Source organism: Acartia tonsa, chromosome 3, assembly GCF_053477335.1.
Source record: "Acartia tonsa isolate MP-2025a chromosome 3, ASM5347733v1, whole genome shotgun sequence".
NCBI lineage: Eukaryota > Metazoa > Arthropoda > Copepoda > Calanoida > Acartiidae > Acartia > Acartia tonsa.
Genome location: NC_137262.1, coordinates 23,639,602 through 23,666,396, shown reverse-complemented (window position 1 = coordinate 23,666,396; position 26,795 = coordinate 23,639,602). Strand labels below are relative to the sequence as shown.

The window sequence follows — 26,795 nt, the reverse complement described above, 5'->3', positions numbered from 1 at the left end:
TTCATAAGTTTATGTCGATTCTTCACATTAATCTATCTTTAGGTACTTGGCACCCCCACTGAAGAGACCTGGCCTGGAATTAGTAAATCTGAAGAACTTCAAAACTACAGGTATTGGAAACGTTACTTTTACCCGCATTATTATTCTTGACTAACAAGTTACTGTAAGAGAAACATCACACCACTTTAGAACTGTAGGTATTGGATTGTTTAAAAAAATGTGTTAAAATTAGAGATAAATAGTTGTGAGTTTTAATTTCCAAAGGGGACTATCCCCGAACAAGAGCAAGGGATTCTAAGCACCTTCCAGCATTGATCCATAGTATTTTTTAGTGAATATACTAGGTTTATGTTAAATATTTGCTTTATCGACTAAAAAGTTAGGTTTCACCATGTTTTTATATGAAAAAAACTTTGAAATGTTAAGCATTGTTTGGTGCAATATCATCAATAAAGTATATTATTGTGATTTAAAATATATATTTAGAAAAGGGGTTAATGTACTTTTGCAATTTACAACATCTATTTTCACTAAAAAATACTATGGATCAATGCTGGAAGGTGCTAAGAATCACTTGCTCTTGTTCGTGGATAGTCCTTTTTTTCACACTTTTTTTATATCTTGCAACAAATTTTGCAATGTTTCTCACTGATTCTCCTTAATTTGAATATATTTTTACTATAGATTCCCCGAGTATACCGCAGAAAATATGGTCGCTAGAGCACCAAGGCTTGATAACGAAGGTAAATATTTCTCAGGAATCTGAAGGGATAAGACAATAAGTCAATGCACATCCACAATGATGATAAACAAAATTGCCCTTAAGTAATCAAATTTTGTTTGAAAAGTTTGAACACTGCTAAGTTAGAACCACACAATAATATTATAAAAATAATTTGAGTCAACGTTTGAGAAAATGTTATAATTTTTCTTCGTTCGTATATTACCTTTTTTATTCTAAAGCTTTTTTTATAAACCTGAAATTCGTTTGCAGGAATAGTAAAAAAATACACACCTAATAATGCAGAAAAAAATAATTGTTATATCCATTTAGGCATAAGCTTACTGGTTGGATTCTTGAAGTTTGAGGCTCGAAAGCGGACATCAGCTAAAGCGGCCATGCAGCATCCATACTTTGATTCTCTAGGCCCTGGAGTTCACACTCTGGCTGATAGTAAGTAGCTTTTTATCTTAACTTTTGATGGAGTGAAACATGAAATTAAGAGAATTCTAATTTTACGGATTTTTTTTCAATTGGGGGTTAAAATGTCTAAATATCCGTATGTAAAAGGAACAGGATTTCTGTCTGTACTAGATCTCGCTAACCGCTGAACTAATATGGTTCTCCTTTACATCGTAGCGTCGCATAGGTCTAAGGACTATTATTGGGGAGGGTACAAACACCCTCCATAGATAAATAGCCTCTAGAAAAAATACCCTCTCAATTTTCAAAAAAATATTTTAAAACTAAAATTGTAAGTAAGTGCCACTAGGGTTATTAACGCTATATTGATAAATTAATATATTATTTTTATGTTTATCCGAACATATACAAAAAGCTAACAAACTATTTTATTTCAGATGAGAGTATCCTGTCTGCTCCAGGTGTGCAGCTCTCCAGAGATCCAGGTTACAGGCAGACTGGATACACTAACAATGCTGGCAAGTCCAGGAGACAAAGTATGCTGCTGTAGAAAGTACACGATGTACACTAAAAAAGTATACAATACTTGTTGGGGTGTATTTACAGTGTACAAAGTCAGAATGTACACATGAGAGTACACTGATTATGATGTACACTCACTGGTACTGTACATAAAAAGTGTGTACAGTGTACACATATTTCACTGAATAGTGAAGGTGAAGTGTACAACAAGTTTCTCCGAAGAGTGATTAGTTAATAAAGCATGTTCAGTTCAAAAACGTGAAGAAAAAAACACGATTGAAAATAAAGCATAAAAAGTGACTATTTTAAAATAAAAAATACATACTTGCTATACACAGTGCTAACTTATTATTCAAAAAGGAACTATAAAAAATAAAATACTTCGGCCCCAGTTTTAGTTTATTTTTATCATCGTTTAAATATATGTTGTTATCAAAATTATAACCCTTCCTTCCATCTAATTAACTTCCAAATAAAAAAAAATAGTTTTATGAAAGTCCAGAAGACAAATATTTGATTATCCTAATTGGTCATCTGTAAAAATGTTTTGTTTCATGTATAAATTACAATTTTTGCTAAAAGGTGTACAATATGTAATGTTAAAGTAGATATGTAAGCTATACATATTAATATTAAGAGTTTTAACATTAGCTGGACTTATATAAAAGGAGATATATATATCTATATTAGTAGTTATGTATTCCTATCTTGTATCATTGTGTGTCATTTTTCTAATTGATATTTTGAATACTACAAATTTTCTAGTGTGAATTTACAGACATATGACTACAGATTCAAAAATCAATTCCTCTTTTTTCTGGTCTTGTGGTTAATTTTTGTAATTCTTACTATTTTTTATTCTTCACGGTCAGAACCGGTTTGTATACAAAGGGTATGAATCGGACTTTGATCTGTGACAGAATATTTTTGTTAAATTGTCTAGGTACCTAATTGAAAACTCTTGATATTGATAAATAGTTTACTTTTAGTTAGATAGATAGATTGGTGGATAATAGTTTTATATTTGTGTTACTGGCTGTAGTAAATAAATTAAAATCAGAACAAGTTTAAGAAAAAACAAGTTGTAGAACTAACTCTGTTAAGAAATCTTTCATTGCTCTTTTCTACAATTTGTTTTTCATAATATTCAGAGAAAAAAGGACAATTTAGAAGATTAATTTTATCCATCGTCCTATCCCTAAATCCCTGATAAAAACATGTTCTTGATAACCAGTGTAAACTTGTCTTCTGGATGTAATTCTGTGATCAAACATTTTTATTAAAATAATTTAATACAAATTATAACATTTATTTCCCTTCTAAAAGAAAGTTTTTTATAAATTTAAAATTATTGAAATATTCTCTAAAATTATGATCTAAAGTCGTTTTATTCAGATTGTTCAGAAAGTAAAATATATTGCATAAAATTTAGGCATACATCTAAAATATAGAAAAAGGTATACCTAATAGTTTTATGTACTTACAATCTTTCAAATACCCCATTTTGGTTGTATAATTTTATTAAATTGTTTTATAATTTCATTAATAATATTATATAAAAAATATGGAGGGATGGTAATTTTAAAGAACTCGTAATTAAAGTACTTAGGATACTAAAAACTATCATAGAAAGACGAATACAAATGTACTACTAGAAATAGAATTTATGGGGCATAACTGGATTTATTTTTAGCCATTTATAGGTATTTGTTACATTTTACCACAAAAAAGTGACCACTCATAAAATTTTTTAGAAGTAATAGAAAGTTTAAGTTTCTTATGCTGTTTGAAGTGTCCCATAAACTGTTTACGGAGATCTATATAAAAATTGTCCACCCCATCCTTCATCATTATTCCTATTATTTCATTAATTCTCATATTTAAAAAAAAGAAAATAAAAAAACATAAATTTTACCCATTTCTTTTGTTTTCTAAAATTGTGAATTGTTTAAATTAAAGTTTATTTATCTGTATCATAATAATAAATAATATAAACCTACCCTCATAAATTAAGAAAGAGATGTATATTTTCAAATTCTTTTTTTTTACATTTTTGTTATCTTTGTTAATAGTAGAAGTTACTGGTAATAAATATTGCCATTATATATTTCTAGATAATAATAATATATTTGTGATTTAAGAAAAAGCATTTTAGATTTGTTCGTATAATATCGCAATAAATGAGTTGTCATATTTTATAAATATGCCTTTATTATTTTTTTGTGTTAGACTTTTAAAGTATTCCGTGTATAAAATTAGATAAAATCTAAGAAACAATAGATGTAATACCCTGTATGATCAATCAGAAACAATAATCCGTACTATTCAAGAAGATAGTTTTATCAACCGTAGAGTTCTGTTCAATTTTATATTAATCACTTCCGATTCAATCCAAAGCGACGAAATTATTAACAGCACAGATGAATGATTGTCAGGGGGAGATAAAATATAATTACCTTTTGTACCAAAAATTTGTACACTCTTTAACCAAAAACGGTGTCTGATTGTTTCTATAATTCATATATCCCTATTGGCACAATTTAGGATAGAATTGTTAGCTTCAGATCCTATTGACAGTTTTCTTATGTATAGGTATGAAATACAACGAAAGAAGGCATTAGTCATGCATTTTTAAAATGAGTAGGTTCTTTTAACGAAAAAGAAACGTGGGTTAATTTAATATTATGATGATCTTGAAAACAACTGATTACAAATTAAAGGGAAACGCTAATTTTTACCATGATGTCATGGTTTCTTTATGTTTAACCCCTGTAGGGCTTCAACCCACGGTGTCATGAAATAAGAAATTATACCACCCCCTCCCTTATTTTCAAAAGTGACAGGAAGTCTGTGTTTGTTTGTCCCGTAGGAACTCACTAACCGCTGAACTGTTATGATTCTCCTTTACAATATAGCTTTTCTTAAGTCCGGGGAAGGTTTATAACTATTTTGGTGAAGGGAAGGGTACCTTCACCACCCTCACAAGAGAAATCGTCCATATAAAAAATGACCACCCTAAATTTATTTTCATTATCCTAAACTAAAATTGAAAATTAAGGGTCCCCAAGTATTCTAAAGACCTCTATGGGCGTGTCTGCTAGTTTTAAAAAAGGTTTTCTACGTTCTTAGAGGGAAATCGCCAATTTGCTAACGATTCTAACATACAAACAATCAGTCATTAAGTAATGCTTTAATTTTATTAGCTACCTAGTATATTCTTATTCTATATGCAATGCTAATATGACAATACATAGTTCTTACAAATAACAATTCTAGTGTCCTTAAACTTTTTTTATTATGCATTTTAAATTCTTCACTACGGATCTGGTCTTGCTATTCAGTTTTGTTCTATCATAGCCAGTCTTTAAATAATTTAGAAATTCTAATTATCTTTGACAGTTTAACGAATTCTAATTTTAAAGAAGCTTTGTTACAAAATTAGGAATAACACAAATTTAATGCTTAACATTTCGAAGAAATTAATTTATTTGATCTTTACAACATAAAATGCATGATATTAAATAAACATTTAACATACTTTCTTTGATCATTAATAACACAACAAAATTGTTAGTTACAAAAAATTAACATATTAAAACTTAACTTTTCAAAAACAGGTACTGTTCATTTGCCAAAAAAATCGTATTTATTATATCAAATTTTATATTTTAATATATTGAAACTTTTTATGAGTCCTTTGTTTACCATGAACTGAAATCTCCAAACTGTCCACTGGTAGTTTTCGCCTTCTTTTGTGGAACCGGGGAAGGGCCCTCACCCGTCTCTTTTCTAGCCTCCTTTTTCAGGTTAGGATTGATGTATTTTCCAATTCCACTAGTAAACACTTTTCTTTCTTCCTTCTTAACAGATTTCTTTGGAGCATTTTCTTCGCGGATTTTCTCAGCCTCTTGTTCCCGCAATTTTGCCAATTCTTCTTCTGCTTCCACAAAAGGATCCACAAATACAACAGCACGCTCTAGGATGATGTCTGTGACAGGCTTGTCCTTGTTGTCAGTTCCTACTGCTTCTATGGCAGTCAGAGAGTCCATACCTCCTACAAGCTTGCCAAATATCGTGTGCTTACCATCCAAATGTTTGCAAGATCTGTAGGTGATAAAGAATTGGGATTTATTTGTATCCGGACCTGAGTTTGCCATGGAAAGTACTCCTCTGCCTGTATGTGAAAAATGAGACTTGATCTCGTCCTTGAAAGTTCCACCCCAGTATGAATCACCACCAGTTCCTGTACCTGTTGGATCGCCCCCTTGAACCATAAAGTGACGAATGGACCTGTGAAATATTGTCCCATTATAATATCCTTTAGCAGCAAGTTTCAGAAAATTTTCACAAGTTTTGGGAACAACATCACAATACAGTTCAAGATTCAAAGGTCCAAGATTTGTAGTAAGACGTGCATATCCTTTCTTCTTTATCATTCTGTATTTAACAACACTTTCGTCTAGAATAGCAGCTTCGCCTTCAGTGATTCTATCATATGCTGTACTTGTTAAACTAGCACCTCTAAGGCCTGTTGAGAAATGAGCAGCGTTGAATTTGTCCGCCTTTTCAGACACGACTTTGACGGATTCAGGAGCCTTGTATGTTCGTTCCAGTTCATCTAGTGTCGCCTTAGTCTCATTGTTTACTTTCTTCATACGAGCCTAAAAAAATATTTGACAGTGACTTTAACATGTAATTCTATTTCTTCTATAATTAATAAGGCATTCCATTAAAAGAAAACAAATAAAAACCAAGAAAGCAATAGTTTATTTTCCCTAAATCGAACAAAAGGTTGAAAAAGTAACGGCTAACGACTCATTCGTTTAGCCGGTTTTTTTTTGGCTATTTTTAGGGCAAATCTGTCATAAATTACGTACGAATCAACTTTTTGAAACATATTTTTGCTTTAAATCATGTGAAATGATACAAAAAGACATTTTTTAGAATTCTAGTACCAGCAACTACCGGCTAGAACCGTTTGAAAACGTTTTGGAGCGGACAAGAGTATTATGTGTAGATAGGTTTCGTGATGAATTTCCCTTGAAAATAGCCCAAAAGTGGCTAAACGGCTGAGCCGTTAGCCGCTAGTTTTCCAACTTTTTGTTTTTAGGGAAAATAGACCTACCAAGGATTACTCATGCAAAATTTCAGATCAAAATTCGAATTCTAAGTGCCATTTATACATTGATTACGAGATGGTTGCATAACCCCCCCCCCCCCCCCCTTTTATAGCATAAAGTACGGTGCAAACTTCTTTCTATTGCGCTGTAATAACAAGAAATAATAACTGTACAATGTAAACTGTGATACTGTAAACAAATCTTCAGAAAATGAAAGATATTGGCATTTTTGTTTTTTTGTATGTGTATTATTATAAATATGTAGTTTAACTCGTAAATTCTGGAGGAAGCACAGCCATAGTTACAGGTTAGCAGAGCAACTACAAAGTTATACCTTAGGATCAGTTTTTGCCCTCTCTAACTCTTCATTGTCGACCTTCAAACTATTCTTGATATGATGGAACCCGGATAAATTAAACTTGGTCGTGTTTCGTGGATCCTGAAGAACAATAATATCACTGCGGACAAATGGTTCGTCCGTCAACAAGTCCTTGTAGTTCTTTGCTTTGATGTTAAGCTCCTCGATGGCTTCATAACAGAATACGTTTCCAGTTGTTTTGATGGCAGCAATATGGGTGCTTGTGTTGAATACCTAATTAAACGTTTGCTATTCAATTTTAATATTAAGCCGGATTCTGCTTTGTTCGAGTGCTTTGTTTTTTTGCTAACTTAATAAACATTAATTCAGCTTTTCTTGATATCTCATTCCATCGATGATTCAAATGCGTTTTACAGTGGGTGGGATTTTAAATACCTACCTTTTGTGTAACAAAAACTGACTTATTATACCTCTTGCTGTATATTTTCCTTTAAATATTACATCATAAAACATCAAAGTTTTTATAATAAAAATTGTTGGCTATGTATTTATCAACATAGATGTCCTTGTTAATTTTTTAATTTGCATTCTTAAATGTAATAATTGAATAGCAACCATGCCTTGTACATGACCGGACAATGATATTCACCAGCCGCGTTCTTCTGCATATTCAACTTTGTCAACCCTTTAGAATCCAACGGTGCACCAGTGCATGGGTTCGACTTATATTTCTTAAGATATGGAACAATATGAACCAAATCATAGACATGACCCTCGTCATCACAGTACGGGTTCTCAAAGGGCTGGAGGCTGAGGGCACAGTGGTCAAACGGCAGCCGTTTGAAGTCAACTTCGTCGGGGTCGGCTTTCCTGCCTGGTTTCTTGCCGCCAAAAAAGTATTTCCACTCCTGTGTGGTCAGCCAAAGCTTGTCTGACTGATGCTGCTTACGACCCATTTTGTTATCTGAAAAATTTTAAGTTATTTTTAACCAAAATTATAACTACAAAATATATCGCACCTTAACTGTTTATTTAAATTTAATTAACATATATATCTTACATTTCAGATTTAATTTAACAATTCTATTTTATTATCTAAATAGATTTTGCTTGTCGTAGATCTGATAAGTTCTCTATATTTTATAAAAGAAAGCTTTATATCGGTCCCGGCATAGTTTTAGGCAATCATATTACTAAATAATTGTCTTTGATAGGTTTCAAACTAAACTATATTTGGTGCCCCTTTTAAAAACAAAGCCCCGAAATGCCAGCTACACACTAGGGTAGTATACTTTCAACAAAATATTGCACACTCTGAAAACAATAAAAAGTTTTAATAATGTTTTAGGGATCACGTTGACTTTAAATAAAATCAATATTAACGTTTACAAAATGCATCAAAAGTCCGCCCATTTTCATTCTTCGCAATTTTATTAGACATCCCAAAACATATTGATATTTTATGCTAAAGTGTCATCTTAAATTGTTCAGAATAAAATCTGGAATTATGATATATATCAAGCTTCCCCTTCAATGCACTGTTAATAGCTGCGCAAAATAAACTAGTAAATATATTATATACATGTGATGAACTCTCTCTAGTCAAAATCTAGGAAATTCCTAACCCAATTGTAGAAAAAGTCCTAAGCAATGAAAAAATGATTTTTTATCATAGTTTGGTGAAATTATGCTCAAGATTGCACAAATTACGTCTATTTATAAGCAAAATTTAGTATTCTAGCTCCTTTGAAATTTACTGCATAGTAAGTAATACTTTTAATAATGAATTATTTTATTAATTATAGTAGGCACATACTTATAAATTAAACGATTTATATTAGTATTTTTATTTTGAAAGTTTTGATGTTTACAAAATCAGCTGTTATCGTTAATGCGCAAGAAATATAGCAAATGCCCCGCAAAATTTTGAAAAATTAAATGTCGTCTTTTTTGTACATTATCTAAATGAAATAAGGTTTATTATTTTGAAATATTTTTTTGGAAAAGAAGCTAGTATTTTATCCTTTACCAGTTTCCCACAAAAAATGAGACTTTTTGTTTTCCAGTTAAGATATCTTTAACCACTTACCCGATTGAGTTCTTCATCTTAGGAAGCTCACATAGATTTCGGGATGGTTTTGGGCTATTTCATTTTTATCTTTAAGACTTTGGGATAGCCTTGGGCTTTTTTTGTTAATCCATTTCTCTTTAAATACAAAGCCTTTAGATGCTAGAGCGCAGCCGCTAGTGTATGATAATTTATCAACTAATAATTGCTCACAAGAAGAAAAAATCAGTTATGATAAATTCAATATAAAAATCACTTTGCCTTAATTCAATATATTTCAATATATGTAGATGTAAGTGGGATTTATATGGGAACTGATTTCCCAGTATGGCATCGAAACCGTTTAACATCCAGTGGATAATAACTGGTTCTCAGCCACAATGAAAAATCATGTGTTATATCGTATTATATTTAGTTTTATACGAATATATAAATTATAAATGTACAGCCATAATATTTAAACCAGTTTTGTTAGACCGTGCTTTCGTCGGGTCTAACAAAACTGGTTTTAATCTTAAAATTATTGTACATTTCTATAATCGCGGAAAGCTGATTATAATCAGATGCGATAAATAACTATTCTAAGCTGCTACATGATATAGTCTTCTCTTAACCAATTATATATTACTAGCGGCTGTGCCCCTAGAATCTAGGGGCCCTATATAGTATATTCAAAGAAATATGGAAGGGCAGAAAAATAGCCTAAAACCATACTCAGACTCATGTAAGAAATTAAAAAGCCTAAAACCATATTAGGGCCAATAAGAAGCTTCTTTGTAAAGAGGAACCATATCGGTTTAGCACTTTGCAAGATCCTTCGCTACGGACAAAAAGGTTTACTACTTTTTAAAATAAGATAACTAGCCGTGACCATCCGGTTCAAATTTAGTATAATCACTTATGGATAATTGTCATCCTTGTGTTCGTTTCTCAAGAAATACACAAGAAATCGATTAAAATTACTACCTAAAGTATAAAAAAATTTAAATAGGTTAACTACACGAAGTAAATTGATTCTCTATATAGCCCATTAAGTGTAGATATTAAAAGTTCCAAATATTTCTTAAAATCTAATTAGTTCTGCTCTTTGGAAACATAAAAAATAGTATCATCAATTTTGTATAATAGTAAAAACTGGTTAAATTTGGACATTAATGGGGAATATCACAGCAGTTGAAAGGTCTTTGGAAGATTTGTGTTTAACCTCACTTCGATTTGGGGTCTTACAAAAAAGATGAATTAAAAATATATATGGTCTATCAAAACTGAAAGCTGGACTGCAACAGCCGCGCTTCTTTTATCAGGTGCTTCAACCGCAATATTTACAAATTCACGACTAAAGACGACCCTTAATTGAGAGGTTTTTATTTAAGAAAGATAGCCAAAATTCTATTTTTAGGACCACCATATATAAAAAGTTATCATAATTGTAAATTGATATATTATTAATTGGATTCACATCAGATTTTCATTTTCTCTAATAAATTGAAACACAAATAACGATATCCCCCATCCCCTCCCCTTCTACTGGATGAACGAACTGACCAATAAGAGAGTTAGCAACCTAGATTGACAATTTTTCCCCTGTAACAATATCCACGTATATTCTACATCCATTGCTTTCATAAAAAATTGTAAACCTTACAATTTAATGACACAGAGAAACACTCACGCTTGCAACCACTTTATTTAATGGAAAAGTTGATATTTGTAGCACTACTATGCCAAGAAAAAATAGTGAAAAATTACCATTTCCAATGTGTTAGGTCAAGGGTTAAGAAGTAAATATTCTGACTTTTTCTTGTCAACCTTCTTCCCACCCTTCTTTATTTAAACATATATTTAAAACATTAAAGAAATGAGGGCACTATAACAAGAAGCTTTTCATAGTGCCTATAAAAGATTACATCATACTGGCCTGCCATTGGTAATTTAGTCTGTGTAATAGCCTATAATTGGTAATTTGTATTGTATGATGCATTTTTTATAGGCACTATAAAGCACAAGAACATAATCCTATCACCTCTTGTGCAGTTATTTTATTAACATGATACAATAGCCATTATGGTAGATACAGAAATAAATGTATAGTGATACAGAATTTTAGTGAAAATATTATTCTAATTAGCTGTTTAATAAAAGATCAATATTATCTCAGTTATTATAACTTACATAAGGTTGAATTACTTTAAACATTTGAGAAAAAGGGGTATTTTAAATATATCCCCCCCCCCCCCAACATTAGGTTTCTAAACATTTTTAATTGATGTCTTAAATGTAAGTTATTTCATTCTTTTAAGTCCTATAATATTTACGGTTCCATTGGAATTCAGCCCACACGGGATTCAACCCACGGAATTCAGTCCAGCGGGATTCAACCCAAAGGAATTCAGTCCACACGGGATTCAACCCACTCAGCCCATACGAGATTCAACCCACGGAATTCCGTGTGGGCTAAATTCCAATGGAACCTATATTTACATATTCCATTTTATCACGGAACCTCGTAATATTTGAATTATTTTGTTCAATATCTATAGATAGAAAAAAGCAAGAATGTTTGATATGTAATTAATTAAAGTTACATTGCCAGGAAATCGAAAAAATGCCAAAAATTTTCAAAGTTATAAAAGTTATAAGAATGTAAGTATTTTTTAAAGAAGGTTCGAGTTTTAAAATCCTGCTAAGTTTAAGAAAATACTATGTGCAAAAAATTCTATCTAGTTTTTAATTGCACCAATAACCCAATCATCATAGGAATATAGCTATTAGCCATACTATTTATAATAGATTAATTTCATGATTCTAACATGTAGACAAGACATTCAGGCAAAAATTTAAACTTAAAAATATCTTTCTAAATAATTAAAAACCGCAGGGCGATTCTAACTTGTTTAAGTGTGTGACCTAAGCTATTAGATTTATAGTTGTATGTACGGACAAACTCTGCATCAAGAAAAGTTTTCTCTTTAAACCGATGGTTGTCATATGGCAGTTCAAGCTGCCAAAACTTTATTTTTCTTGCAAATTCGTTAGGAAAATTGAGCTTAATTATATGCTGTATAGCAAAATATTATTTATCATAGAAAATAATTGTCCACAAGAAACAATTTTGAAAGTAAAGCGAGGCCACTCTATAATTGGGTTCTGTGCGCTAGGAAAAGCATGAAATATTGCCCTTTTTGGAGGAAAATCTAATCAATTTTTTTATGAAACCAGACACAATAGCAACTTACAATGACTCTCCATCCGAAAAGCGAGTAACTAATGAGATATTCTTCTAAAATTTCGTTTAATGATACTCTAATACTTTATGGGAGATAGTTTTTCATTCTTTAATAAATTTTCATTTCTCTGCCTCGCTCCTTAAGAACGTCATCTTCCACATTAAAAATCCAAGGTTAAAAATTATGACAAAGTAAATCATACAAGGGTTTAAAAAATGTCTATGAAAAATAAACTAAAATAAGGATTCCATAAAAGCTAAGCTCGGAAACCTTAAACGGCGAAACAAACGAACATGAGCATTTGTAGAGTGACGATTATAGAGTTCCTAAAATTCTAAAAACGTTTAACGAAAAGAGCTAAACGTTACATACGGACGGACGGATGTAAAGACACTAATTATTGAAAAGCTTTGCTTACAATAATTGACAAAAAATATATTAAAAATTATAAATTTATTATCTAAAATCTATGCTATACATACAATACATAAAATTGGTTTCTTTTCAGAATGATGAGGTTTAAATTCACTGTTTGTTAAATATTCAGAATGAAAATATTAGATATACATTGGTAACAAATAGTATGAGATCTACACTAATAATTTGTTTTTACAATATGACAAAAATCACAGTTTTCACTAGTCAACGCACTGCTTTATCTATCCGTTGGAATAGAAGTTTCAATGTTTTAATCCTTGGTACATAATACATTATGGTGGAAGGAAAAATAGTGTCTTCACAAAAAAGACTTCTTTGGTTATAACTTTATGAGATTTTTTCACTGCTGTTTTTAAAGTCTCATTTTCTATGAGAAAATGTGAATAAGAGTTGAAAATATAAGAATATAAAAACTGGAACAAAAGCCAGGACTAGAGCTTGTTAACATCTGGGCTGCTTGAAGTTCCTCGCTGGTGTCCTTAGCAATTGACTTCATGTGTCTGTTGACAATATTCTTGAGATGAACCATGTCCCGGGGGGTGTAGTAATACAGGAATTCACTGGCCCTCACCTGACCTGCCTGCCTGCCTGGCTCATGGTAAACAGTACCAAAGTATTTTCTCTGTATTCTGGTTGGTGAAGTGTATGATGACGTCATTGATATCATGTCATCTGATTGCTTAATTGGCGAATTTATTTCTTGTGATTGGTCAATAAATGTTGGTGCTGGTAATTCTTCTGTTGCTCGCAATGATTCTAATGAACCACCCAAAGTATTTGATGATAAAACTTCAATTTCTGGCTCATCATCTAAAGAAGATTCTGAAAATTGTCTTTGAAACTGAGATGATATCTTTTGATCAAGATAATCAATGACTAAATCTTCATTATCTTGTTTAGATGCAGCTGCAAGAGGCTGAATGTTTGCAGAGTTATCAGCAACTTCAAACATCATTTTCATATTATGCGTAGAACAATATCCTCCAGCCTTTCGATACAAATCTCGAGCACTTGATGTTGATATTAGGTAGTAGGTTTTACCCGGCTCAAAAACCGGACTGCCGGGCGTGGGACTGACAGCCCGGAAGGTTATTGTATACAGCTCCGGCCGAGTGCAAAGCGCCACAATTCTGGCATCGGGGCTGTTAACCCTGCAGGTCTCAAACTCCAGCCTCGACACACTGTAGACAACATGTTGCTCCGTGGAATCCGGGCAAATCAAGTGCAACTGGTCATACTGGCCGGGCATATTGCCGTCATTCACCCGGATACGTTGGTGGCCGGCATGATCCAGCCGGAACATTGGGTTGGTCGTGTTCCAGAATAAAATATGGTTTCTGGAAGTTGAACCACAAGACACAAGGCCAGTACAGCCTAATAAAAATGTCAATATTATGAACATCATTTTAACTTAAGGCACTTTGAAATGTCTAATATCTTTATTTGTTTAATGTTTATGTGTAATATTTGTCATTATAAAATGTCGATTTTTTTTGGATAACCATCGACAATCACATACGAATTGAAACTGAAGAATTGCGGACAAATGAAACGCATACCAATGATACATTTTACTTTGCTTTGGAGAGCTCTCCACATAGGCAGATGGTCCAAATATGTGCCTTTCTCTCAAATTGCGAGAGAGAGAGAGAGAGAGAGAGAGAGAGGAGAGAGAGAGAGAGAGAGAGAGAGAGAGAGAGAGAGAGAGAGAGAGAGAGAGAGAGAGAGAGAGAGAGAGAGAGAGAGAGAGAGAAAGAGAGAGAGAGAGAGAGAGAGAGAGAGAGAGAGAGAGAGAGAAATACTCATCCCTCAATTAGAGTACACGTATATTGTACACATAAGTGCACAAAGCAAGTAAAGGGGGGCCCGATAAACGCGCGCCGCTAACCCGTTCAACCACGACACTATACATAATACCCCGGAATAAGGCAAACAGGAAAAAGAGTAATTTATGGGGTGGTGAATTATTGACGAGGGGTGAGTTACAGGAGGGGGGGGGGGTGTAAAACGGAACCACCAAAGCAAATATATGTATTGTGCTTTAAAGTCGCATACACTTTTTTATATTATTAATTATTCTCTACACCCTTCCTTTTTCTCTTTACCCTTTTAGTTTTCTGATTAATTATAAAAAAGTAAAAAATAGCATTTTTTCACGAATTTGGGTAAATTTTAATGGCATAATAATATTCATGTAGTAACAGATGGAGGATAAATCCTATGTATAAAGTAGGTGCGCTAATAATTCCACGGTTATTTTGACTATTTTGAATAAACTCTTTATTATTCCACTTAAAATGATAGAATAATACAAAGTAGAGTATGGGTAAAACACCCTTTACTGTGTCAGATTCAATTATGATTTGAGAATGGATTTATTTCATAACAATACTTTACTTTCAATTGGTCTATTTTAATTACTTTCTAGGGCTAAAGTTAAATTTGTCACCTCCCTGTTTAAAATCTCTATATTTAGTCCCTATTATAACCTTTGAGAAAATCATTAAGTCAGAGTCTACCTTAGAATGTTTTTTAACATCTTTAGTTTGCCTTAGTTCTTTTTATACTGGCTACGCCCCTGCACCATATTCTCCGGCATAAAATTCTTTGCAAAGCACATATTCGTGGATTCCATGCAGATTCTTAACATTTCAATCCATTGAGTGTGCATTCATTGTAGCATAATATGTGTTCTTTTTCATCTTCATTGAACTCTAATTAGAGCATAGGCCACGCACAATGGTTTTCCAATCGTCCTTGTGGGGCAATCTGTGGGATGAGATTTTTTATGTTTCTTTTGAGATAAGAAAACTATGGTGATAGATCCAAAATTTAGGTAGCTGGGAGCAAATAAAATCATAAGTAGAAATTTTTGAAATAGGCGTAATCTTCCCTAAAATTAATAGTAAATTAAACTTTCCTTTCTAAAAAAATTGCTTTAGACAAAATAATTGATTATTAGCACTTATGGAGATATGAAGAACAATTAGATGTTAAAGTAATTAGATTTATTGCTGCTTTAAAAGAACACTAAAACCCCAATTCTTGTGATCCAATTGCATTTTAGAGAATGTAAGTATGTATGTATGAAGTGAATTATATGGTCCAAAATGTCTTCTTATAAAGTATTCTAATTCAAGTATTTCTTTAAAAAGCAGCTTGTTTTTGGCTCTTAGTTGGCTTTTGTCAATGATTTTATTCATAATTGCTTGTTTTTATATCTTGTAACTTTTGTTATTCGCCTAAATAATTTTTCTATTCTGTAAGATATCTAAAATAAAAACCAATAGATAATTAAAATTAATAAGTTTTTAGACAACAAAGAATTTAATTTTGTTTTAGCGAAGCGACAGGATTTTGACGTATTTTTCTGTTAGTTTATATGCACAAACAAATATTGTTCCAATGAATTTAAAATATCAAAAGTATACACCATGCATATACATTATACAATATACATACAAGTTTTTGCATCGAATAATATTTGACCATTTAAAATTTATTTCTCAATATTTGTACGGTTTGTATATTGTACAAGATCAATAATATCAATTGAAGGACATACATGCCTTTAAAATACAGCCATAGGATTGCTTTACTTATCATTTTAAGAAAAAAATGTATATTAAACATAAGTGATTAGTGGATAGAAGTCATCATTTAAAAATAAATGGGAGTTTTTTGTTTGTTTGTAGCTTAAGATTTTGATCACAACTGAACCGATAGGAGGGTTTAGGCTATTTTTCTCAGCTTCCCTACTCCTTCCAATTCATTACAGAGCCCCTAGATGGTAGGGGCGTAGCCGCTCGTGTTATAAATTGTTTTTATAAATACTGTAGCTATCTAAGAAAAATTCAAAACTTCTCCGTTGAAAAACAATAAACTGATTATTATTTATAGAACAACATCGTTTTTAAATAGTACATAATTAGGAATATGAACTAAAGTACTATATTTTGCCTATACAAATATTGATATTAAATTCATCCCTCTAATAAAATGTAGTATGTCAGAGAGGGAGAGATAGATTAATCTACAACCCATTCAGCTTCCAAATAATCAAAATAAGTAAATAGAATTTCACAAAAATGTGGCCAATTATTTTTTCTAAAATGTCCTCTCCCCGTATGCCTGGCAATTATGTATAGTCCAGTTCAAAGGTTTAAATGTTTTCCCATGAATGATAATTTATCAATTGTAGAAGAGATTATTCATTCTCAGAAAAGTCAAAATGGAGAAAAAATTGACAATTTTGTAGAGCATCAATGATAAGTTTTTGTTACCAAAAACAAATATAGAAATTCATTTAGTAAGGATTTACTTTTTTTGTAACGAATCTTCAGTCTTTCCCTAATTTCAAATACATATAAAAGTCTGTCTGTAGCGATGGATCTCGCTAACCGATAATCTGATTCTGGTCTCCTGTACAGTAAAGCTTCTTATAGGTCCAGGGAGGATTTTTGAATAACTGGGGCGGAGGGTACCTTGAAAAAGATCTCTTCCCCCAAATTTATTTTCATGTTAAAATGAAATTGAAAGTGGATGGTCGACTTCCACCATCTTCTATCCAAGTGACCTTAGATGCATCTAGGGGCGCAGCCGCTAGTTCCATATAGAGTAGCTTTGCTACTTTACACTTGCCAAAAATGTGACCAAAACCAATAAGAATCCTACCATACATTCTACCAGAGGATAGTAAGGAACCAATTCTAAATTTCTTAAATATTTTCTTTAATTACAAACATTCCTAACACATGTAGAGAGACAATTCACTTTCCCTCATCTTAGTTTTCCTACCATTTATGCATTTTATATCAAAGCCATAGTTTCCAAATTTCATGATAGTTATTTATCGCATCGTATTACAGACAGCTTTCCGCGGATGATAAATGAAAAATTGTAATATTACGACCATTTTTGTAGGCAAATGTCACTACGTTTGAGTAAGTTATATGATTATATCTTCCAGTTTTGATACATTTTCAAATTTCAAAACTAGAATAGGACATCTGATAGCAAAATCATAAGTAGTGTTGTATTAATACTACCTGCGAATTTTTTAAATGATTGAATTAAAATGATTATCCCTGTTTTATCGAACTTGACTTTTCATATTATAAATTAAACACATACAATTTAAATTTGGCTACCCTGAATTAAAAATTAAATGCACTGGGGGCCAAAATTAAATAATTGGTTGCCTTGATTGGCCAAACATCCTCCTAGTAAAAAATGTCTTTGCATGTGTTCCTTGAAAACAATTATAAAAAAGACAAAATGATTGTTCTTAATTAATTTTATATTTCATTTGTAGTGTTCAGGACATTTTCGTGTTTTATTTAAGTTTCTATAGCAAATACTATAAAACCATGGCTTTTTTATTGCTTAGAGATATTTCATAAAAAAAATTTATATTGACTGTTTTCATTGTTTGAATCATTAACTAAACGGTATTTAGGAAACTTAGTTTTTGCATAAACACACCTTGGCTAGAACTAGAACCATGCACCACTGCAAGACTCGCTAGGCAGCCAATTGGCAGCCGCTGTTAGCCACCAGGCAGCCACTGGCAGCTGGGGAGTAAATACCATGCATTCTTGACAAGTGTCGCAGCTGGAAATAATATGAGTACAATTGCAAACATTTATATGTTTGATTATCAAAGAATGGCTAATGAGTGGGTTTCTATTAGATTTAGTGGAGATTCTTTGGCTTGAGCTCTATTTAAGTGATAATTTTTTTCTTTTTTTTTCAGGAGGGAGGTTGGATGTCCCACAGATGAAGAAAACACCTATGTATGACTTGTATGCCCAGTCTATCCAGAGGATACAGTTCAATCCAAACGGCAGACGGAAAAACAGATAGACATCGTTTTTTTTTATAATTGGTAAGGGAAATATGTAACTCGATCCTTTTCTGGATTTAGAAAAAAATATATAAATTTTTAGGGTGATTCACAAATTCCTTTTTGGGCGAAGCTTTTAAATGCTTTGGCTAAAGGAACTAGTATCTAAAAAATAGAAAAGTAAAATAGCCGCTTTAGTACACAATAACTCACTTATTATCCTTACTGCCCAAGGCATATTTTATCCAAGAATTTCTTATTAATCATTCAGGGGTAAATACTTTTGTTAAATAATTTAGTCAGAGTAAACATTTTATTATCAAAGAAGTTGATTTTTAAGAATAAAATTCCAATTTTTGGTAGGTATAAACATAGTAAATAAACCTTTGAATGTCGCATGATTGTTAAATAGCTAATTAAATTGTAACCAACTAATGTTTTAGATTTTTAAATTGTAAATAAACAAGGAAGATTTATTAGTTTTCTTACTAATGAGCGGACGTACTGACATCTAAATATCTTAAAGTGGTTATGCCACTAAAACTGCTTAGTTGTATGTATTGAGTATTTTATATTGAACTGGACAACTTTTCGGATTTTCGATGTAAAAGTTTTGTGATTTCTAAATGTAAGTAAAGGGTTAGAGAAGAAAATATGTTTCTTTAAACAAGTAAAAATTTAAATTTAGTTTTTAAAAAAGAAAAAAACATTTAGATAGATCCATAGTTATCAATCAGTTATGATACCTATATACAGCATACAGTGGTCATTGCTGACGTTTTATCGACATCATTATTTGTCCCGTAATGACCTACATTATTCACTAACTAAAATATTTGAAACATAGCAGGAACACTAGAAAGGGCTACCTACTGATTCTGATGAATTTTAAACATTTTCAAGGTACATGTTTAATGCTTATTGGTAAAATCAATTCAAGAAGATTTAAAAATATTTCCATCAATTCGGCCGATAGTAGCCTATAAAATACTCAAGAAAGGCCTTTCTTGGTACTTCTATTTGTATTTCTTCACATATGATTAATTTAAAATATACATATTCTGCTCATAATAATAGTTATTTATCGCATCGTAATATAGACAGCTTTCAGTACTGCTGAGAACCGGTTCTTATCCAGCGGATAGTAATCGGTTTCGAAGCCTTACTGGGAAAATATACCTACTTTAAAACTTGACTATAATGGGGTGGGGGGGGGGGGTGCAGACTATCAGATGAAGTTAATAGGATAATGACTGAAATAAAGATTCCTTGCAAAGTTTAACATTCCTTGTGAGGATAGAATTATTTCCAGTAGGCAGGGGGCACAAGAATAACTTACACACATTTATATGTCTGTCTCTCTAGGGATACATCTATAGCAGAAAAAGGTAAAAATAATGTTAATAGGTCTTTAAAGTTAAAAAAGGATATATAGGAAATCATGGGAACCAAAATACTACTTTATCATATTTGAGAACTTTGTGACTTTGGTTAATTGAGAACAAAATACATTCTTCAATTGGCTAGCAAATGATAGGGAAGGTGTACAACTAATCCCTCCCCCCAAACATATATTCAAGTACACTAGTGGTTTCCTCCTTCCATTTTTTTGGTCCCATCCCGAAGAAAGTAGCCTAAAACCTTGTTATGACATTTATCATTAAGGATAGTCCATCGTTCTTTTATGTTACAAAAAGGTGTCTAATTGTCCTCCTATCAAAAAGATTCGTAGATAAGTATACCTAACTTTTATATTATTTCACCTGATATGAACAGATAAACAGATATCAGATACATGTAGCAAATAAAATATTGTGCTTTAAATCTTAAGACTTCTGTAATAGGTATAAATGATATCCATAAAATATAAATAGCTGAATATTTTAGTAGTAAGTACAGATCTAAACAATAGAGATAGTTAGAACTTTTTGATATGACAGTCGGTTAGTTATTGTTTAAACTTTATATATAATGTGGCTGCACCTCTATTATGTAGAGAATATATACATTGAGAGGTGATAAAGACTATCACAGGACACAAATCTAAATTTAAGTTAGCATGAAACCATCCCAGGGCCTATAAAATAGAGAAACTAATCGGTTTAGTTGTTAGCAAATAATGTTAATACGGAAGTGAGTTCATATTTTGAATTTTTATTATTTTTGCCATTCTTAAATCCTTATCTTTAAAATGCGTGTTACAGCAGGGATCTAAAAAGATATGACAATGGCCCATAAATTGATGTACAGCCCCAATGAAATTACACAAACTTACCCCTTCTGTAGAATAAAATTAGTGTTTAAAACGTCTTAATAATCCAACTTATAAAAATTTGGAGACTAGTGTAATAAACAGCCTATTGGCCCCTTTCCTTTTCAAGTTAAAGACTATTTTCAAGCTATTTTGAAAGAGATAAAAATCTATAAAAACTCTACTATGAACAAACTTAAAATTTCTCTCTCCAAAAATATTTCCTGGTTGAATTATGCGAATAGCCTGAATTATGTATGTATGCTGTAAGGTGTGAAAATTGATTGTGTACGCCACCTTATAGAAATACTTGGACAAGGATATGCCACTGTCTTTGAATAGTTTTCTTAAATCTTTCATACTATTTTAAAAAGGATAATACTGTTAGCTTGTAGGTCAAAAGGATATATTTTTAGAAAAACAGAAGTTTAAATCCCATTTTAGTTAAGATACTAATAACTATCTCAACTATTTATTTTTAAAATCTTTCCTTATTTTTAATTTTAATATTCTTCCTTTAAGTTTATTGGTGTTCATACAAATCTAAAAAATAGATAAAGTAAAAGTATTCAAAATTCAATATAAAAAAATTAATAAAGTAGTTGTTCATTGCGAATTTCTTAATATTTCAATAGGTATAACTTGTGTTCGTTTGAAATTTTTTTTCTTTTGCAGTAAATATCTTGAGCAATACTATTGAAACACCATGTCTGCTATGCTATATAAGATCAGGGAGTAAGGGAGGGGACAATGGATCGAATATTCAATTTTTAGGAGTCTCAGACTTTGGGGACTGGCTTAAAGGGAATGTGCAAGAATTTAGCAGTTTCTGACTGAGTTTGGGGACTTGCGCATGAAATGCCGCTACTCGTTATGTATGTTTTGAATATTGCAGACGGGGAGAAGGGCTAAGGGAAGTGGGGGGAAGGGAAATAAACACTCGTTGTGTTAGTTTGGAATGTAGCAGACGGGGAGAAGGGATAAGGGAAGTGGGGGGAAGGGAAATAAACACTCGTTGTGTTAGTTTGGAATGCAGCAGACGGGGAGAAGGGAGAAGGGAGGTGGGGGCAAGGGGCAAGGGAAATAAACAGATTAAAAAGGGGCAGTCATATTCTTGCTAGCAGCTGGCCGGGTCCAAAAATCTTTTAATATAAAAATCACACCAAAAAACCTCAATATATTTCATCAAAAACAAGTTGTGATTTCACTTTACATGACGCTTTGGAAATCTATTATTCAATTGACAATCCCTTTATAATTTCCTACAAATTTATTGGATTAAACTGGATTTCATGCCCTTTCTTTGATAACTCTTATATTGAATTAATTGCCCATTGTCCCCTCCCTTACTCCCTGATATAAGATAGCGAAGACAAATTTTTACAATACAAAGTCTTTAAGAAGGTTTGGTTTAATCTGAGGTATTATCCAAAAATAAGCAGACAACCAACCCTTTAATTCAAGTACCTTTGTCTTTAAGATTTAATTGTTTAAGTTAATGGTATTCAACCTACTCTAGTATAAATCACTTGTCTGATATTTCAGCAGTAAAATCAAGAACAATCAACTTCCTTAACAACAAGCAAACATTCTAAAATCTTTTTTTAACTCAACCTTTTACAGAGTTTTGAAAAGTAGTCATGGCAAATTATGCGAAAGCATTGATAATCTGATGTCTTCAACATATTTGCAAGCATCTGACCAAAGTGTTTTTAGTATAAGTGGCCAATTTAAGTGTTTAGTAATCAAGCTGTAATTTTATATTTAATTACAATAATTCCTGTCAACTATCTGATAAAAAGTGACAAACTTAGAATCGATATGATATTTTTATATTCATTTTGTTGACAATATTTACGTTGATTATATGTCTTTTTAAAACTTGGTCATTTTTTGTACATTTTTTTTACAGGAATCTTATGTGTGTTGAGATTATGAAAAAAAATTATGTATTGAAATATTATCCTTATCTGTTATTGGTTTAACTAAATTGAAAATACATTTTTGCACCATTAAGTACTTTAACGCATCATAAAGAGTAATCTCCACTCCATTCGCCATTTTTAACAAAATAACTTATATCATAAATACTTTGAATTACACTTTTGCTTGTCTGTGCGAGTAGGTTGGTATGTGTGTGTAAGAAATTGTGTGTGATGTATGGGTGTGAGGATTTCGTGTGCATAATATTTATGCATGTGCGAATAGAAATTCATGAATGAAAATATCATCAATCTTTTTATCTATTCATCTTTCTATCTGTTTATCTATCAATGAATCCATTTATCTATCCATCTTTCTATCTATCTATCATTGTTTCCAACTATCTTTATATCTGTATATCTTTAAATGTTTCCATCTATCTATCCATCTTTCTACCTGTATATTAGACTATATAAGTTTGAAGGAATTTTAATTAATATAATAGATTTGAAATCTGCATAAAATGTTAAGGGTTTTTTATTAAATTCGTTTTTTATTTAATTCTTTATTTAACGGCGCAAATACGATTTAAGTTAATTTATTTTGACCAATAGGAAAGCTAGATTGAAACCTACCCGCGCTCTAATTGGTTGAATGATGTACGACACTTAAGCTTCTCCAATCAGAGCGCAGATAGTTTTCAATCCACCAATCACAGATGTCAAAATTAATTAACTTAAATCGTATTTGCGCCTTTAAATAAAGAATTATATAATAAACGAATTTTATAAAAAAAAACCTTAAAACTTTATGCAGATTTCAAATCTATTATATTAATTAAAATTCCTTCAAACTTATATAGTCTACTGTATATCTATAATTGTTTCAATTTATCTATCATTCTTTTTATATGACTATACATTATTGTTGTTTTTTTTATCTATTTATCCAAATTATATTTATATCTTAAATTTGGTAGGACTGTCTTCTCATTTATTCACACCCTCAAGGCTTTACACCTGCCTGGTGAATCGCTGGGCACGCCACAGTTTTCATCTATTCATCCATATTTCTATCTTTTATTTTTAAATCTATATAGCCATCTTTATATCCTAATACTAAAGTAACAGGATGTTTGTCTGTCTGTGTGTCTGTCTGTGTGTACCGAAGGATCTCGCTAACCGCTGAACCGATCGGGTTCTCCTTAACAGGGTAGATTCGCATATGTCCTGGGAAGGTTTTTAACTATTTTGGGGGAGGGTACTACCACCCTCCCAAAAGAAATGACAAAAAAATTGAAAATTTTCTTAAAATCTGGGAGACTTCAACGTAACATTAAGAGGTATCCGTAAAATAAAGAATTATCGTAAACTTTAACAAACAAAAACATTTAAAGTGCCACTAGAGGCCTCTAGGGGCGTAGCCGCTAGTATGTTTATATATCATTATCTTCATCTATTTATCTGTCTATATATCAATTACATCTATTCATCTCTATAAAGTTATTGATTCTATTTTTATACCTGACCTTCTTTCTTAATCTTATCAATGCATTCATTCAAACTCCCTGATGATTTTAGTTTGTACTACCTAATCACTGTATCTGACCATCAACTAAGCACTAATGAATTAAATAAACTTACACTGAAAAATGGGGACTCTATGTTATTTTTTATGATTTTTATGCTGTTCAGTGGTTAGTGAATATGTGATTATGTAAAATAGTTTATGTAAAAATTTACAGTTTAGTTTTTAAGAAGTTCCAGGGGAGATGACAATCTCGACTTAATAAATTTAAAACTTTCCACAAATTACTACAAAATTCAAGAACTTAAACATCAAATTTTTGGGAAAGATTCATTTATCGTCCAATGTAACATCCCTGAATCCCAGGGTGGGATAGAGATACTTTATATGCATAAATGCAAATAAGTCTTAGCTTTGATCCCCTTTTTAAAAACACAACAAAATATTCAAACTAGAAGCCACAACATAACAAGGATGATAACATCTATAAAAGCGAAGCACAATGAATTAGAAAAATAAAATAGACCATTAACAAATGAATATATCAAAGTCCAAGTATTCATTAGAAGTGTAGACAAATAGTCGAAATTTAATTTAGTAATTTAGAAAAGCTACGCTTGCATCAGTATGGATGTACAATATGTATGTAGCTCAAATTCAGTTATTTAATATGCACAGTTCGACATCTTTCCAGTTATACTAATGGCATTCAAAATGGCTGGGCATTCACTTACGCATAACATAACAAAAATAAAAAGAATTATTTTGAGTTGCATTATATAAACCTTTTAAGTTTCATATTTTTGACAGAAAAGAAAAAAGTTATTATATTTGTAAAAAATTATTTATAAGCTCTTCTTTGTAGTCTTTGTTTATAAGAATGGTTTGTGCTGTTGTATTAAGATGCAGTTCTGATAATTTGACAATTTAAACCATGTGCGAAAGTGAATTCACCCTTTCCAAATGGTTGGAGTATTAAAGCGCTCTCCTAGTGTATTGGAATAAATTTGAATAATATCAAATCACACTCTTAAAAAAAATAGGATTTACTAAGTAAATAAGAGAATAGAGAATATGTCTATCCTTATAATAAAGTAACAGGATGTCTGTTTGTGTGTATCTCACTAACAGCTGAACCAATCGGGCTCTCCTTGACAGGGTAGCTTCTCATAGGTCCTGGGAAGGTTTATAACTATTTTGTGGGAGGTTACCACCACCCTCCCAAGAGAAATCGCCCCTAGAAAAAATAACCCCCCCCCCAAAAAAAAAATCTCACCCCCACAAATTTTTTTTTAGTTTTCTTTTAAATCTGAAATAATAAGTTGGGTTATCAAGTTCAACCCTCCTCAAGTGCCTCTACAGGCCTCTAGGGGCGTAGTCGCTAGTTTATAATATAATAGCGGCTTTGCTCCTAGCATCTAAAGTCTCTGTATTCAAGGGATTAATTAATGTAGGAAAACATCCTAAAACAACACTTAAATTAAAAAGCCTAAAACCATCCAGGAACCTATAGGGAGCTTATTTAAAGAAGGTCTAAGTAAGAATTATTTAACTTCAACTTATCTTTCCCTCTTTTCATAAGGTTTGATACAGATTTTCAATCAAAAATATGGGCGAGGTATTAAAATTAAAGTTTTGGTTTTATCGCACATGTACTCGTAATACATATTAAGTAGCTTTCATATTTGTACATCTAGTTAGATACATAAATTTATGATAATAAGGATCACAACATCCATAAAAGCAAAGCTCCAAAATCAGACGGTAAGAAAAACGATCATTAACACTTGTAGAGTGTCAGAAAGTTTGAACAAAATCATATATGAATTTGTTACAAAATTGCCTAAATACAGGATATTTACATTTTTACGACATGATTATAAAGATGTTTTGCTTGTTGTTCTTGGAAGCAGGACTCAGCATGCCAAGTTTAAAAAGGATTCTAATATAATAATTGAGCTAACCGTTATTTACGGAGAGAGGAACACACGGACCGCCCCTAATTATAGAAAAACAAATTTGTCAGAATCAAAAGAAAAAAGAATGATTTTGCTAAAATAAGGTAACTTGAACGCAGCGCATAGCAGTAGCAAAATGTGACTCTTTTTAACTAGACACCCAAACCCCCATTGTAATATTTTTTAAGAGGGTAGGGGGGGGGGGGGGCGGGGATGAACAAACTCCCTTCGGAACGCCACTTATCAAGAGAAACTTACAAGAACGTAAGACATTACTAACTGCGCAATTAACATTTTTATCAATGTAGGTAAAATAAATCAAAGGCACTCAACATTCATTATTTTTTTTGTCTTTTAATATTTCGGTGATGACTGATTTAGTAATCCGTTTAAGGGAAACTTGACATAAGTCCTGGGCAGGTTTATTGCTATTTAAAAAATGTAAGGCCTTTG

The 26,795-nt window shown here is 31.7% G+C and overlaps 3 protein-coding genes across 17 annotated transcripts in view; 1 reads left to right on the top strand and 2 right to left on the bottom strand.

The window, feature by feature from the left end:
* Window positions 1–3,868, top strand: part of LOC145313690 (cyclin-dependent kinase 18-like) — a 198,660-nt gene extending 194,792 nt beyond the window's left edge. For 3 of the 15 annotated variants that reach the window (XM_080153236.1, XM_080153235.1, XM_080153234.1), the window contains 4 exons: window positions 43–110; window positions 685–743; window positions 1,055–1,174; window positions 1,582–3,868. In XM_080153236.1, the coding sequence (XP_080009362.1) occupies window positions 43–110; window positions 685–743; window positions 1,055–1,174; window positions 1,582–1,694 (360 nt within the window). In that variant the 3' untranslated portion in view covers window positions 1,695–3,868. The remainder of the gene's footprint in view (window positions 1–42; window positions 111–684; window positions 744–1,054; window positions 1,175–1,581) is intronic. The other 12 variants (XR_013877462.1, XR_013877461.1, XR_013877460.1 and 9 more) reach the window with 12 other exon arrangements.
* Window positions 3,869–5,120: 1,252 nt separating this feature from the next.
* On the bottom strand, window positions 5,121–8,097 carry LOC145313689 (RING-type E3 ubiquitin-protein ligase PPIL2). Its single transcript, XM_080153233.1, has 3 exons — window positions 7,726–8,097; window positions 7,121–7,378; window positions 5,121–6,327 (listed from the first exon to the last, which is right to left on the bottom strand). Exons 1-3 carry the CDS (start codon window positions 8,059–8,061, stop codon window positions 5,368–5,370), a joined length of 1,554 nt encoding a protein of 517 aa, XP_080009359.1. The 5' UTR covers window positions 8,062–8,097; the 3' UTR covers window positions 5,121–5,367.
* Window positions 8,098–12,838: 4,741 nt separating this feature from the next.
* On the bottom strand, window positions 12,839–14,370 carry LOC145313688 (uncharacterized). The gene has a single exon (XM_080153232.1). The coding sequence runs from the start codon at window positions 14,241–14,243 to the stop codon at window positions 13,206–13,208; it is 1,038 nt and encodes a 345-aa protein (XP_080009358.1). The 5' UTR covers window positions 14,244–14,370; the 3' UTR covers window positions 12,839–13,205.
* Window positions 14,371–26,795: the final 12,425 nt, after the last annotated feature.